This window comes from Phyllobates terribilis, unplaced genomic scaffold (genome assembly GCF_046119375.1).
Source record: "Phyllobates terribilis strain yellow unplaced genomic scaffold, ASM4611937v1 Scaffold_2__4_contigs__length_985480577, whole genome shotgun sequence".
NCBI lineage: Eukaryota > Metazoa > Chordata > Amphibia > Anura > Dendrobatidae > Phyllobates > Phyllobates terribilis.
The window spans coordinates 608,970,565-608,987,272 of NW_027362762.1; the positions used below are offsets into that span (position 1 = coordinate 608,970,565).

Below are 16,708 nucleotides of genomic sequence, written 5' to 3' on the forward strand. Positions count from 1 at the left end.
CACACATCCAATTATGGAAATTATTATTATTCCAAGATGTATTGATTAAAATGTACTTTGTTGGAAAACTCCTTTAAATATCTTTGTCTGCCCATTATTTTGATATATTCCTTCTTGTCTTTTCAAATTTTTAACCCATTGGCTATTCAAGGGAGTTTGTGCTACCTTCATTCTTTTTAACAATTAGCAAACTTGACTAGAATAGCAACCTCTGCATAATGAATTTTTAATATCTATTCATACTTAAATCCTTGCATATTCCCAACAGACATAATAGTGGGTCTACTTATATATGGTAATATGAAGAATGTTATTTGTCTGATCTATTATTTCCAAGCAGTGTCTGAGTAGTCTTAGACACATACAAAACCGATGCATCATCTTACTTCCCTTTCACATTTTGGCAATAAGGTGATTTTTTTCTTAGAAAACGTATGAATCTTTTTCGGTGTTTATTATAATTGATGTATTAAAAATAAAGGCAAAACTTTTGAAAATCTTTTAACCCCTTAAGCCCCGCGGGTGGTTTGCACGTTAATGACCGGGCCAATTTTTACAATTCTGACCACTGTCACTTTATGAGGTAATTACTCTGGAACGCTTCAACGGATCCTCCTGATTCTGAGATTGTTTTTTCGTGACATATTGTACTTCATGATTGTGGAAAAATTTCTTCGATATCACTTGCGTTTATTTGTGAAAAAAACGGAAATTTGGCGAAAATTTTGCAATTTTCAAAATTTGAATTTTTAAGCCCTGAAATCAGAGCGATATGTCACACAAAAGAGTTAATAAATAACATTTACCACATGTCTACTTTACATCAGCACAATTTTGGAACCCAAATTTTTTTTTGTTAGGGAGCTATAAGGGTTAAAAGTTGACCAGCGATTTCTCATTTTTCCAACAAAATTTACAAAACCATTTTTTTAGGGACCACATCACATTTGAAGTCACTTTGAGAGGTCTTTATGACAGAAAATACCCAAAAGTGACACCATTCTAAAAACTGCACCCCTCAAGGTGCTCAAAACCACATTCAAGAACTTTATTAACCCTTCAGGTGCTTCATAGGAATTTTTTGAATGTGGAAGAAAAAAATGAACATTTAACTTTTTTCACTAAAATGTTACTTTAGACCCAATTTTTTTTATTTTCACAGGGGTAACAAGAAAAAATGGACCGCAAAATTTGTTGTGCAATTTCCCCTGGGCACGCAGATACCCAATATTTGGGGAAAAAAACACTGTTTGGGCGCACTGTAGGGCTCGGAAGGGAAGGAGCGCCATTTGACTTTTTGATTGTAAAATTTGCTTGAATAATTAGCGGACACCATGTTGCGTTTAGAGAGCCCCTGTGTGCCCAAACATTGGAGCTCCCCCACAAGTGACCCCATTTTGGAAACTAGACCCCCCAAGGCACCTATCTAGATGCATAGTGAGCAGTTGCAACCCCCAGGTGCTTCACAAATTGATTCGTGAAAATGAAAAAGTGAAAAAAAAAACACTTTTTCATTGTTACGAATCAATTTGCGAAGCACCTGGGGGTTCCAACTGCTCACTATGCATCTAGATAGGTGCCTTGGGGGGTTTAGTTTCCAAAATGGGGTCACTTGTGGGGGAGCTCCAATGTTTGGGCACACAGGGACTCTCTAAATGCAACATGGTATCCGCTAACAAATTGAATGGAAAATCGGCTCAAATTGTTAGCGGACACCACATTGCGTTTGGAGAGCCCCTCTGTGCCCAAACTTTGGAGCTCCCCCACAAGTGACCCCATTTTGGAAACTAGACCCCCCAAGGCACCTTTCTAGATGCATAGTGAGCACTTGGAACCCCCAGGTGCTTCACAAATTGATTCGTAATAATGAAAAAGTGAAAAAAAAAACACTTTTTCATTTTTATGAATCAATTTGTGAAGCACCTGGGGTTCCAAGTGCTCACTATTCATCTAGATAGGTGCCTTGGGGGGTCTAGTTTCCAAAATGGGGTCACTTGTGGGGGAGCTCCAATGTTTGGGCACACAGGGACTCTCCAAATGCAACATGATATCCGCTAACAATTTGAGCCGACAATTTGTTAGCGGATATCATGTTGCATTTGGAGAGTCCCTGTGTGCCCAAACATTGGAGCTCCCCCACAAGTGACCCCATTTTGGAAACTAGACCCCCCAAGGCACCTATCTAGATTCATAGTGAGCACTTGGAACCCCAGGTGCTTCACAAATTGATTCATAAAAATGAAAAAGTGTTTTTTTTTTCACTTTTTCATTATTACGAATCAATTTGTGAAGCACCTGGGGGTTCCAAGTGCTCACTTTGCATCTAGAAAGGTGCCTTGGGGGGTCTAGTTTCCAAAATGGGGTCACTTGTGGGGGAGCTCCAAAGTTTGGGCACAGAGGGGCTCTCCAAACGCAATGTGGTGTCCGCTAACAATTTGAGCCGATTTTCCATTCAATTTGTTAGCGGATACCATGTCGCGTTTGGAGAGCCCGTGATGTGCCTAAACAGTGGAGCTCCCCCACAAGTGTCCCCATTTTGGAAACTATACCCCTCAAGGATTTTATTAAGGTGTATAGTGAACATTTTGAACCCAGAGGTACGGCACAGAATTTGTTTACATTAGGTCATCATATTGAATAAGTTGTCATTATTCTTGAGCGCAAGTGCTCGCTACTTGAGTTTGCATCGGGTACTCAGGTATGCACCATGTACAGCGTGTGCTCGAGTGACATGCTCGAGTCCCTGCTCCGCATGTTTCACGGTTATTAGACACCCAAAAAAAAACATGCGGGGATCGCTCGTGCATGGCAGGCAATCCCCGTAAAGTTTTTTGGCCGCGAAGCATATGGGGCAGAGACTCGAGCATGTCACTCAAATACCCACGATACTCAATGCATACCAGAGCACCCGATGCAAACTCAAGTAGCGAGCACTTGCTCTCAACACTAGTCGCCATATCGTCATCTTTTTTTCTTACTTTTGAAAAAAATCCCAACCCCAGCCCTAGCCCTAGCACAACCCTAGCCCCAGCACAACCCTAGCCCCAGCACAACCCTAGCCCCAAACCCAGCCCTAACCCTAGCCCAATCCTAACCCAAGAGTTTATTTTTGACGCCGTTCCTTGTGCGGTATAAGTGATTAGACGACTTTATTCTTCGGGTCGGTGTGATTACAGCAATGCCAGAATCATATGGGGTTTTTATGACTGACAGCTGTCACACACTAAAAGACGCATTTTTTGTAAAATCTAGTTTTTGCATCGCCATATTTTGAGAGCTATAATTTTTCCAGATTTTGGCAGACAGTCATGTGACGGCTCGTTTTTTGCGGGATGACTTGACGTTGTTATTGGTGCCATTTTCAGGCACGTGACATTTTTTGATCGCTTTCTATTCCGATTTTTGGGAGGCAGAATAAACAAAAACCAACAATTCAGGAATTGTTTTTTTTTTTTTTTTTTATTCTGTTCCGCGTGTGGTAAAATTGATGAGGTAGCTTTATTCTTCGGGTCAGTACGTTTACAGCGGTACCACATTTGTATCATTTTTCTATGTTTTGGCGCTTATACACAATAAAAGCTATTTTATAGAAAAAAATATTTTTTAGTATCGCTTTATTCTGAGAGCTATAACTTTTTTATTTTTCGGCTGATGGAGATGTATGGCGGCTTGTTTTTTGCGGGACGAGATGACGTTTTCAGCGGTATCATTTTTATTTATATGCGTCTTTTTGATCGCGTGTTATTCCACTTTTTATTTGGCGGTATGGTGATAAAGCATTGTTTTTTGCTTCGTTTTTTTTTTTTTTTTTACCGTGTTCACTGAAGGGGTTAACTAGTGGGACAGTTTTATAGGTCAGGTTGTTCCGGACGCGGCGATACCAAATATGTGTACTTTTATTGTTTTTTTTTTATTTTTTTTATAATAATATTTATTGATGGGTACATTATATTTTTATTTTTGGTGTATTATTTTTTTTATTTTTTTATAATATTTTTGCACATTTTTTTTTTTTTCCCACTTTCACACAGTTTATACACTTTATTACTTTGTCCCACTCTGGGACTTTCACTTTTTTTTTTCTGATCGCCTGCATGGCACAGGAATGGAGCACCATCCCTATGCCATGAAGGCTGTCAGAAGTGCACAGTGTGAAGATTGCTTGGAGATGCACTGCGCATGTCCAAGCAATCTTCCTGCTCTCTGGTGACCCGGATGTTGTCATGACGACATCGGGTCGTCATGGCAAGACCCGGGAAGCCTTTGCAGACTGCGCTGGAAGCCGGAAGAGGAGGTGAGTATCGCCGATCACCTCCCCTTGCCCCCGCAATGCCGCGATCGACTTCGATCGCAGCATCGCGGGGGTTAATGTGCTGGGAGCGGTGCAGGACCGCTCCCTGCACATAGTACCGGGTGTCAGCTGTGACAATCAGCTGACACCCGGCGGCGATCGCGCCCGCACAGCCTGTGTGCGCGCGCGATCGCGATGACGTACTAATACGGGTCTGGCTCTTAAGTCCCAGGGCACAGACGCGTATTAGTACGTCAGATGTTATTAAGGGGTTAAAGTTACTGATTTTTTATTCTTTAAAATAACTTTTAAATATTCACCAGGAATCTCTCCATATACTTCCTCCTGTTCTTCTTTTCTTATTTTCCCACTCATATTTAATAAAAGTTCGATATACGCTCTAGATATACCCATTTATGTTACACAAGATGAAGCTATTTTGACGGATACATTACCTGGTTCATTTTACTCTTCATTATTTTTGTTAATTGACCCATACCACTATGACTTTGAACATTTTTTCAAAGTGACAGACCCACTAAATTCAGTGTTTGGCTACAGCACAGTCAACAAGACGTCAGCCCTGCAGACAAACAATGGACACCAGGACCAGAAAAGGAAACTTGGCGCTGGATCTGGGGAGGTGACAGAACTTAAGAAACCTTAAAACCTGTTTATTACATTTCCCTTTCTGCGTTTTGCCAACAGGAGTCTCTGTTTCCAGCTCGTGTGATTTATGATCTCCTCTTCTTCTTCATTGTTATTATCATCGTTCTGAATCTAATTTTTGGTGTTATTATTGACACATTTGCCGATTTGAGAAGTGAGAAACAAAAGAAAGAAGAAGTGCTGAAGACTACCTGCTTTATATGTGGTAAGCAACAACAAATCTTAGTAAGCACGATTTAAATCATGTAGACGGGTACTTAAAGATTGCCATTAAAAATGGTTCTGAACAACTATCACAAGCTCCTATTTCTGCTAATAAAAAAGCCACAAAATCCAGGTCAGATTTATAATTCAGAAGGCTGCAAGATGTGAACTTTATGTTGTAGATTTTACTACTAAAAATGCAGAGTTTGAGTCTCAGTTATTGATGCTAGCTGTATAATTGCTTCCAACAGTAATGAAATGCAAGACACTTTTATGTATTAGACCAGGTTATATCAGATCCCATATATCTGTATATCCATTATCTAATCTTATAATATAAGTATTTTCTACCTAATAAACTGCAGAGACTGTCATGGCCAAAGTCAATACAAACATTCATATATTTTATTGTTTTGGATATTAGATGCACTATTTAGCAGGAAGAATCTGCTCAATGCGTCTTTCAGTAAGGGCACAGAAGCCAAAGTAGTACATTTAAGTGGCTTGTGAAATTGTAAGAGAGGAAGAAAAATTACTGGCTGGACAACTACCTCCAACTACCTTGCAAGTTATCTTCCAAGCAGCCACATAACTACTGGTATACTACAGGGTGGGCCATTTATATGGATACACCTAAATTAAATGGGAATGGTTGGTGATATCAACTTCCTGTTTGTGGCACATTAGTATATGGGAGGGGGAAAACTTTTCCAGATGGGTGGTGACCACGGCGGCCATTTTGAAGTCGGCCATTTTGGATCCAACTTTATTTTTTTCAATGGGAAGAGGGTCTGACACATCAATCTTATTGATAATTTCATAAGAAAAATAATGGTGTGCTTGGTTTTAACGTAACTTTATTCTTTCATGAGATTTTTACAAGTTTATGACCAGTTATAAAATGTGTTCAAAGTGCTGCTCATTGTGTTGTATTGTCAATGCAACCCACTGGATATCTGAAATTGCTACATGATGTGTTGCCCTCTTTATGCACTGAAGATGGCACGTTCCCTGAGTTTTTCCAACAAGATGGTGCACCACCACATTATGGGTGTCAGGTCCGAGCATTCCTACATGAACAGTTTCCTGGATAGTGGATTGGTCGTCATGGGCCAGTTGAATGGCCACCAAGGTCTCCCGATCTGACCCCCTTAGACTTTTATCTGGGGTCATCTGAAGGCTATTGTCTATGCTGTGAAGATACGAGATGTGCAGCATCTGAAACAATGGATACTGGAAGCCAGTGCTAGCATTTCTTCTGTGGTGTTGCTATCAGTGTGTCAAGAGTGGGAGAAGAGGGTTGCATTGACAATCCAACACAATGGGCAGTACTTTGAACACATTTTATAAGTGGTCATAAACTTGTAAAAAACTCATGAAAGAATAAAGTTACGTTAAAACCAAGCACACCATTGTTTTTCTTATGAAATTCTCAATAAGTTTGATGTGTCATATGACCCTCTTCCCATTGAAAAAAATAAACTTGGATCCAAAATGACCGACTTCAAAATGGCCGCCATGGTCACCACCCATCTGGAAAAGTTTTCCCCCTCCCATATACTAATGTACCACAAACAGGAAGTTGATATCACCAACCATTCCCATTTAATTTAGGTGTATCCATCTAAATGGCCCATCCAGTATAAAAGGCACCTGATTTTAAAGGGTGACACAGCAGCAGTTTCCTTTAAGGGGCATCAGACAAATTCCTGACTAGGGCTCTGATCTAACACTCAGGGAGGCACCCACTGCCATCTACTGGTCCTGAGCTGCAGCTCAGCCTTTCATGCAGTTGTATGTTCACCAGTAGCATAGTGAAAACATTGCAGTGAGACATAATGCCGAGATGCTTTTAGTGGTACAAATAGATGATCGATAGGAGCATAGAGGGCCACTATTATAATTTAACTTAGAGTTTGTGACGATGAGACATAATAAGGAAAATAGAGCGATGTAAGATGAGAAGTAGCTTGGATTTGACAGTGCTGTGAAAATGTATTGTTTAAAAATAGCAGTAAGTACAGCATAAAGTTCTATATACACACACTGGCCCAAGCTCTCTAACGCGTGGCATATGCATTCTAGCAGCAGGCTGGCCTAAAAAGTTATGCAGCACTCACATTGCATTATCCTCCCAATTCAGGACATCTTCTGGAGATTCCACCTGAATGCATGAAATACAATTGAAAGGAGGTCAGACAAAGTCTGTGCTTTTGTGTCTGACTAAGAAGACAGACACCAGAAAATTGGTCAATTGCAATCCAAAGTTTCATATTTTGGACTAGGTTTGCCTCATTCAACTAAATTCGTTGAATGCCTGAATTCCATTTTTCATGCATTCAGACAGAACCCTAAACAGAGAAGATAACGCAATGTGAACACTGTCCAAGTCACAATGTGAACACTGTCCAAGTCACAAACCAAAATTTCCATACCTTCTCCAATCTAAAATATACCAATTAAAATTGAAGTGGAATTCAATGGTACTTGAATGTTACAAAAACCCATAGTCTCCAAAATGTGGATTTTGTAATTTACTCTATGTGAATTCAGAAACTTTCCAGTCGACTGGCTGTCAATTTGCTGAAACATAGAGCGCTGACAAAAAGGTAAAAAAAAACCTAATACATCACAGCAGCTCTACTGGCCACCTCAACTGGATGCTCTCCACCATATCAATCCTTCAACCTCCACTTTCCTCCACCACGCCATGAAACCTCTTCACGATAGGCTGGTATTTCTGGCCCCAACTAATTTCAGGCCATCTCTGAGCAGGCACATCATAAGGTTCCAGTATTGTCAGGATGTGCTTCACGACCTTACGGCGCGTATTTAATGAAAAATGACCTCAAAAATGAAAAATGCATAGATCATTACATATGGGCAACAGTGTTTTGATTTTGAAAGCATTTATATCCTCTCTGTTTTACTTTATGAATATACCGTATCCTATATCACTATATACATTATATGTTAAGAGTACAGTAATTGTGTTCAACTATCTTTTTAATCTTTGAGAATGCCTCACTATGAAGTGGTGAGAAAGGCCTGAGAACACTCGGAGCAGCATTGGTTTCATTCATCTGATTCACTGTAGTCCATAAAAGGGGTCAGCAGGCCATTAAGGACCACTCCAACTGGTGTTTTATTGCCACCTTTGTTATCAATATTACAATATCAGTAATGAGTTTACATCATATGCATTAAAACACTTATTGGTTGCTGTCTTCTGTGGCTTCCTGTGCTGCTCTCCTGCATCATCTGTCTGCAGCTGTTCCTTGCTTGCTCACACAGCTGACCATTTATGTAAGTGTATGAGAGATCGTTCTGGGTCTTGTAGACTTACACTGAGAAACTGACCTCCAGTCCACACAGAAGACGCAGTGTGAGCCGGCTGGTAACGACTGTAGTCACGTGATGCCGTACAGGAGCGGGACAGAGACCGGTGAGTATTATAATGCACACCCTGAATATACATCACAAAAGATTAAATAAAAAAAAACACTGGATGGTACTTTAAATCATTATGTCATTTAAGTCTGCACAGCATAGACTGTAAATGAAATAAATATTGATTTATAAATGTGGAATATTTTTTCATTGCTTGTAATCCATTTATGATAGGAACAACACTGTGTCTTTGTGCATTCCATGCATTCTGCTGCCAGGATCTTGCTTGTTCTGATATGTTTATAGGTCATTGATTTGAGAGGGTCTTAGGCACAGATTTCACACCTAGGTGCTATGAAATCTGCAAACATTCCATATCCAATTGAGGTGGATTTTTGTCTGCGCTTTGGAAAAAAATAATCTGCAAGAAAAATGATTATGCACATTTTTTCTCTAGATTCAAGACCAAAGTAAAGGATTAGCCCCATTGAATGATGGCACATTCACAGCAGAAATCCTAGTGTCAACCTTGGACTTCTTGCAGATTTCAGATTTTTCATTGGCAGATTTATGGCATGTGCACATAGCCTTATGCTCCCCATACACATTAGACCAATGTCGGCCAAACCCACTGGTATCAAATTTATGCATGTCATAACTTTCTTTTTTTAAACTGACAGAAGCCAATTCATCGTAAACCCTCTGCACTGATAGCGCATGTTTCTATAAAGTGTACTGATATAGTGATTTTTATGTAACCAAGTTCAGTACATGTTCTCGGTTCACCAATAGTCCTGATATCTCACTGGCACATTTTGTAGTATATGGATGTTCATTTAAAGAAAAAACAAAAGAAATCCTGATCATTATACTAATTAGAGTAGACCTCTTAATTTGTGTCAATTGAGAACATTAATTTGCTGTAGGCTTTAAACTAACGGCAAACCATTTAACTACTGCAAAATAACTAAAGCTTCTCAAAACTGGTGCCATTTTTTATACTGCAGTTTTACTGTTTCAGTTACTTTTTCCTGATTTTCAGAGATCTATTTTGAAAATTGTGGGTACTAAAATGAATTCAAGAGCTCTTGCTAAACATGATTTTAAAGGGAACCTGATCCACATGCAGCATGTGTAAAGATTAATGATTTCAGAAATGATTTCATAAATATATGCTTAACTCTGAAATTCTGTGGCATGTCAGAGAAGAATACAGCTTAATAGCCACCAGGAACCGAGCCACTCGAGAGACTAGTAGGACAAGGGGGTCCACATCGGCTTCTCCCTGGGTGCATGTATAGGGATGTATCAGCTGTTATGTTTTAGAAATATTTAAAAGGAACCGAAGTTAAAGGCTATGCTGACATCTCAGTTTAGGCATGCACTGTGCGGCATAGGTCTGAAAAATTCATTGAACACATAATGTATGTCTAAGTGTATATGTTTAATGCATGGCTATAACGTATTTTCAGCATTGCCAAGAATAAGCAGATAAGGTCTGGATAACTAATTCAACCTTTCACAAACCTAACTCATAAGGAAGAAGACAAAACAACCGTCCTTGTGATTGAAGTCAGTTCTGTGTCACCGGGGAAAATTAAATCATTCCCACTCTACACACCAGTCACATAAATCCCTGGATCAATTTAAATAGAATTCTCCTCTTTGTCCATTATATTTTAATCCTATTATCCATTAAAGTTTGTTTTAAAGGTCAATTAACCCATTAATAAAGAGCACAGCCATTCGTTGCTTTGTGGACACAGCCCCATTTTTTATTTCTGACGTGTCACTTTTAATAACTTTGGAATGTTTCTTCTTATTGAAGTTATTTTGAGCCTGTTTTCTAGTCACGCATTGTACTTTTACATCAATAGTACTTTTAGGTCAAAATGTTTGATATTTCTAAAAAAATAAATACATTTACAAAAAGTTTTGAAAAATTTGGTTTTCAAACTTTTAATTTTTCTGCCCTTTCCTGACATTTGACATATATGGACAACATAGCATGGGAGGTGTTTCCACTTTATGAGGTACAATTACATCATGGTGATCATGCGGGCAGTGTAGTAGTGTCTACATGATCACTACCATGATCTTGGCTTAACTGGCAGCCGAGCTCCAGCAAAACAGCAGTGGTGTGGTGCGGACCACCCTTGGCTGCTTAACCCTCTAGATACCAGTAGCAATAGTGACTGCAGGGTTTATATAGCTTTGAAACAAAGGGGTCTCCCTTTCTCACATCATCTGCATGGCCCCACCCCGCAGTGCGATCATGGGGTTCTGATAGTTGTTATTGCAACTGGAGGGTATATCATACACTGGCCTCCTGGTCTGCCAGATATGATGGCCTGGTTTTGCCTGCCATAAGCAGAGTCTTAACATTTCTCTTGTCAGTGTATGGCTAAGTTCACGCAAGAATATTAAAAAATCATCTAAATTTTTATCTAAAACAAATGAACGATTTTTATTTGTACTGTCATCCCTATGACATCTGTATGGCATCCATATTGCATTCATTATTATAAATCAGCAGTGAATAAAATTTACAAGACCAAAAACAATTTCCTGCATTAGTGAATTGCAATGTATCTATAAAAATTGGATGATACACAGTTAATCTGTATTATTTTGCGAACTTATGGACTTGAATTTGCAAGTCTCATCCGAAGTACTGAAAAGACTAGTGCATGCTGCATTTTTTTACGTGGACATTCAATCCATAAAAAATGGCCATCTGAGCAGCCCAGTATTATCACATTCCCAGATCGAATATACTGTATATTCGTGTGAATGTAGCATTAGACTTACAGGTCTAATGTACTTCACTGCATGAGTATTGTGATATATTAGAGCAGTGATCAGAGGAATCAGTGTTGAAATCCCATAGTGGCACTAATTAAAAAAATAAAAAAAACAAAAATAAATTAAAAAAATGTAGACAACTCACAATTTAAAGAACGGAAAAATGTATGGCCATTAAAAACACATTTGTTATGTAATAACAAAAGGAAAAAAGAAAAACTGTTCTACTATTTAACCTATACAATGAACACCCTGGCAGCACGGTCGCTCAATGATTAGCACTGTTGCTTTTCAGCACTGAGTTCTGGATACAAATGCCACCAAGGACATCTGCAAGGAGTTTGTATGTTCTCCCCATGTTTCTGTGAGTTTCTTCCGGGTTCTCCGGTTTCCTCCCACACTCCAAAGACATACTGATAGGAAATTTAGATTGTGAGCCCCAATGGGTATAATGATAATGCCTGCTAAACGCTGTGAAACAAACGGTGCTATATATGTACAGTGTCATGTAAAAGTTTGGGCACCCTTGGTCAAAATTTCTGTTATTGTGAACAGTTAAGCAAGTTGAAGATGAAATGATCTCTAAAAGTCCTAAAATTAAAGATGACACATTTTTTTGCATTAAAAATAGGGGTGGATCAATCATGTTTTGGGGTTGTTTTGCAGCCAATAGCACGGGGAACTTTTCACGGCTAGAGGGAAGAATGGATTCAATGAAATTTCATCAAATTCTTGATGCAAATATAACACCATCTGTAAAAAAGCTGAAGTTGAAGAGAGGATGGCTTCTCCCTATGCATAATAATCTTAAACACACATCAAACTCCTCAATAGACTACCTTAAAAAGAGCAAGCTGAATGTTTTACAATAGCCCTTACAGTCCCCTGATCTGAATCTCATTGAAAATCTGTGGCTAGACCTCAAAATAGCAGTGCATGCAAGACGACCAAGAAATCTCACAGAACTGGAAGAATTTTCCAAGGAAGAATGGATGAAAATCCCCCAAACAAGAACTGAAAGACTCTTGTCTGACTACAAAAAGTGTTTACAAGCTGTGATACTTTCAAAAGGGAAGGCCACTAGGTAGGGTGCCCAAACTTTTACATTGCCCCATTTTTGTTTTTGTAATTTTTAAAATGTAAAAGATAAAAATATTTTTTTTTCTTTGCTTACAATGCAAATGAAATGTGTCATCTTTAACGTTAGGCCTTTTAGAGATCGTTTCAACTTGTTTAACTATTCACAATAACAGTCATTTTGACCAGGGGTGCCCAAACTTTTACATGCCACTGTAAGTAAAATAAATATTTAACACTTTAAAATAATAAATAGAAAACAGAAAAAATGCTATTTTTGTCAGTATAATGACAAACAAAAGTGGAAAAAATCAGTCATATGTAAAGAAAAATTATATCACTGAAAATGTCAACTCATCCTGCGAAAGACTAGCCCTCACTAAGCACTTTCGTTTGAAAAGCAAAATGTTACAGATTTCAAATTATGGTGATGCAAACACAAATTATGTCTTGTAAAAAAATATCTTTATTAGTTCAAAAGCAGCAAAAAATAAAAAAAAAACAATATAAATCTGCTATCTTTGTGATCATAATGACCCGAAGAATAATAATGTCTGATCCTGTCCTGATCTGGCTGTAAATCACTATAATTACACTATCAGAATCACGCTGGACCAAGTAGCGCCCCTCACCCTCAGAACCTCTAAGCACAGAGTAAAACAGCTCTGGCTCACACCGCAAACCCGATTTCTCCAGCGATGGTCTCGAAGTGCCAAACGCCTATGGAGGAAAACTCGTACACTAGAAAACTTTATCCACTATAAATTTATGTTAACCTATAACTCTGCCCTTCACCTTGCCAAACAGTCCTACTTCACCACCCTGATCTCCTCACTGTCCAACAACCCCAAAAAACTCTTCGACACCTTTCACTCCCGCCTCAGTCCTAAAGCACAGGCCCCCATCACAGACATTTGTGCTGAGGACTTGACCTCCTACTTCACAGAGAAAATAGACATCATCCGTCAGGAAATCAGCTCCCAGCCACCAAGTGCCTTGACTCCCATCCTTCCCCACATCTCCGCTGGATCACTCTCCACATTTGACCCAGTCACAGAAGAAGTCGTCTCCAGGCTCCTCTCTTCTTCTCATCCCACTACATGCACCACTGACCCCATTCCCTCACATCTACTCCAGTCTCTCTCGTCAGTCGTCACTACTCACTTAACTAAAATCTTTAACCTCTCCCTCTCTTCTGGTATCTTCCCCTCCTCCTTCAAACACCCCATCATTACTCCATTATTAAAAAGCACTCTCTTGACCCTTCCTGAACAAACAACTACAGACCTGTCTCCAATCTCCCCTTCATCTCTAAACTCTTGGAGCGCCCGGTCTACTCCCACCTTACCCGTTACCTCTCCATTCACTCTCTTCTAGACCCATCACAGTCCGGCTTCCAACCCCTACTTTCTACAGAAACTCCACTCAGCAAAGTAACCAATGACCTTACTCACAACAAAACGTAATGGTGACTACTCGCTGCTCATTCTTCTTGACCTCTCTGCAGCTTTCGACACCGTTGACCACCACCTCCTACTGTCTATGCTCCACTCAATCGGCATAAAGGACTTCTTTCTCCTGGTTCTTTCTACCTATCTGACCCCTCTTTCAGTGTATTGTTCGCTTTCTCCCCTTCTTCCCTCATTCCTCTCACTATTGGGGTTCCCCAGGGTTCCCCTTGGCCCTCTTCTCTTCTCTCTGTACACGGCCCCAATTGGATAGACCATCAGCAAATTTGACTTTCAGTACCATCTTTATGCTGATGACACACAATTATACACCTCATCCCCTGACCTTACTCCCACTGTACTACAGAACACCAGTGACTATCTGGCCGCAGTTTCCAACATTATGTCCTCTCTCTATCTGAAACTTAACCTTTCCAAAACTGAACTACTTCTGCTCCCGCCGTCTACTCACTTCCCTAAATCTGACATCTCCCTCTCCATGTGTGGCACCACAATAACGCCGAGCCAGCAGGCGTGCTGTCTGGGCGTTGTGTTTGACCAATCTTTTCTTCACCTTACATATACAATCTCTTGCCTGCTCTTGTCGCTTGCACCTGAACAACATCTCTAGAATCCGCCCCTTTCTCACCTTGGAAACAGCAAAAACCCTCACTGTTGCCCTGATCCACTCCCGCCTTGACTACTGTAACTTTCTATTAATTGGCCTCCCCCTCACTCGACTTTCCCCTCTCCAATCCATCCTTAATGCTGCAGCCATGGTCAGTACAGAGATCTCTCCCATGACCTGTTTATACCAAGGATGGTGACAAAGACGAGGGGGCACACTATGCGTCTGGAGGAAAGGAGGTTCCTGCACCAGCATAGAAGGGGATTCTTTACGGTCAGAGCCGTGAGACTCTGGAACTCTCTGGGAGAGGAAGTGGTGATGTCCAACTCACTTAAAGAGTTCAAGAGAGGCCTGGACGCCTTTCTTGAGAACAATAAAATTACATCTTATGCTTAGTTAATTAATCCAGGGATTTAATCTTACTGCCAGATTGGTGTCGGGAAGTGAATTTTTCCTCAGTGATGTAAATTGGCCTATACCTCATGGTTTTTTGTTGCCTTCCCCTGGATCAACGCTGCGGAATAGCTGCAGTGCACAAGAAATAGGCTGAACTGGATGGACGCTTGTCTTTTTTCGGCCTTATAAACTATGTAACTATGTAACTATCTATCTGGCTAATCATTACTCAGACGCTTCTGCTCTATGCCAGTCATCGCACTGGCTGCCTATACATTATAGGATCCAATTTAAATTGCTTGTTCTCACCCACAAAGCTCTCCACAGTGCAGCACCCCCCTACATTTCTTCTCTCATTTCTGTTTCTCTGACTACCCGTTCTCTACTTTCCACAAGCGACTTTTGACTAACATACACACTAATCCGTACCTCCTACTCCTGGCTCCAAGACTTCTCCCGAGTTGCACCTATTTTTTGGAATGCTCTACCCCAAGAAATTAGGACGAACCACAACTTACACAGTTTTTAGGCGCTCCCTAAAAACACACCTGTTTAGGGCGGCCTATCACATTCCCTAATCAATGTCCTTTTATATTTTTATAGCCCATTCATTATTTCTCCAAACATAAGTCTCCATCGAACCCAAAAGCACTACAAATACTTACTGGTGATGAGCTCACGCAGTCTTTATCTATCCCTCATCCCCTCAAGATGGCTGGACCATCATTGTAAATAAGCCCCTGTCCTTTGTGTCACCCCCATCTCATTGTAGATTGTAAGCTCTTACGAGCAGGGTCGTCATTATTTTTGCTTTTAATTATTTTTATTATCTTTAGCTATGTTACTTATGACTGTTGTATATGAACCTCTGAATTTTAAAGCGCTACGGAATATGTTGGCGCTATATAAATAAAAAATATTACTATTTTTATTTGAATAAATCAATAGTACAAGCAAATCTAAGAAAAGTTATAATATGCCTCATATCTTATCAGAGAGTTTGGCTTCTTTCTTCCCATCCACTCTGAAAAACATTTCAACTCCCTTTTACCAAAGACAAGACAGACTGCCAAGCACATTGAGTTGCCAGAATACACAGCCTTGTATATTCTATGGAGAGGGGAGTGAGGAGCAGAGTGAGAAAAGGGGCAGAGGGAGACACAGAAAGATTGTACTGAGCTTTTTAACAAGCCTTTCACCTCATGCCAGAGCTGGATTCACATCTACACTGATCAATACTACTATAGAATGTCCTCTATGCTACTGCTTCTCTCTGTGTACTATCTATGGGAAGAAAAGCAGAAATCCATACCTGTGTGCTAGGATGTGTAAGTTAGACATCATAGATGTTACTGTCCTTTCACCAGCTCAATCGCTAATTGAGAGACAGAAGCTGTAGAGAGGAAAACTGGTTAAAATTCAGCATATAAGTCAAATAATGGCTAAAGATATTCATGAACACACAGGACAGCTTATTCTGACAAGTTACTTGAAAGTACAATTTACTTTAAATGCTCACACAAGTTCTTCATTACTGACTGAGACATGCTATTTAGTAAAGATTGAATATTTTTTAATATTATGTTCATTTTTATTATAAAATTTTAATATGTAATCATTTTGGATGACCTTTTCTAAGAAATGTTTTCAACACTGTAGACTGTGAGCCCTCGCGGGCAGGGTCCTCGCTCCTCCTGTACCAGTCGCTGTCACATTGTGTTCAAGATTATTGTAATTGTTTTTGCTATGTATTCCTCCTTTTTCACATGTAAAGCGCCATGGAATAAATGGTGCTATAAT

The 16,708-nt window shown here is 39.8% G+C and overlaps 1 protein-coding gene across 1 annotated transcript in view; it reads left to right on the forward strand.

Moving 5' to 3' along the window:
- The window catches only part of ITPR3 (inositol 1,4,5-trisphosphate receptor type 3), a 373,063-nt gene that overhangs the window by 318,540 nt on the left and 37,815 nt on the right, over window positions 1–16,708 (forward strand). Inside the window, exon 55 of the mRNA XM_073666508.1 lies at window positions 5,000–5,165. Coding sequence (XP_073522609.1) covers window positions 5,000–5,165 — 166 coding nt within the window. The remainder of the gene's footprint in view (window positions 1–4,999; window positions 5,166–16,708) is intronic.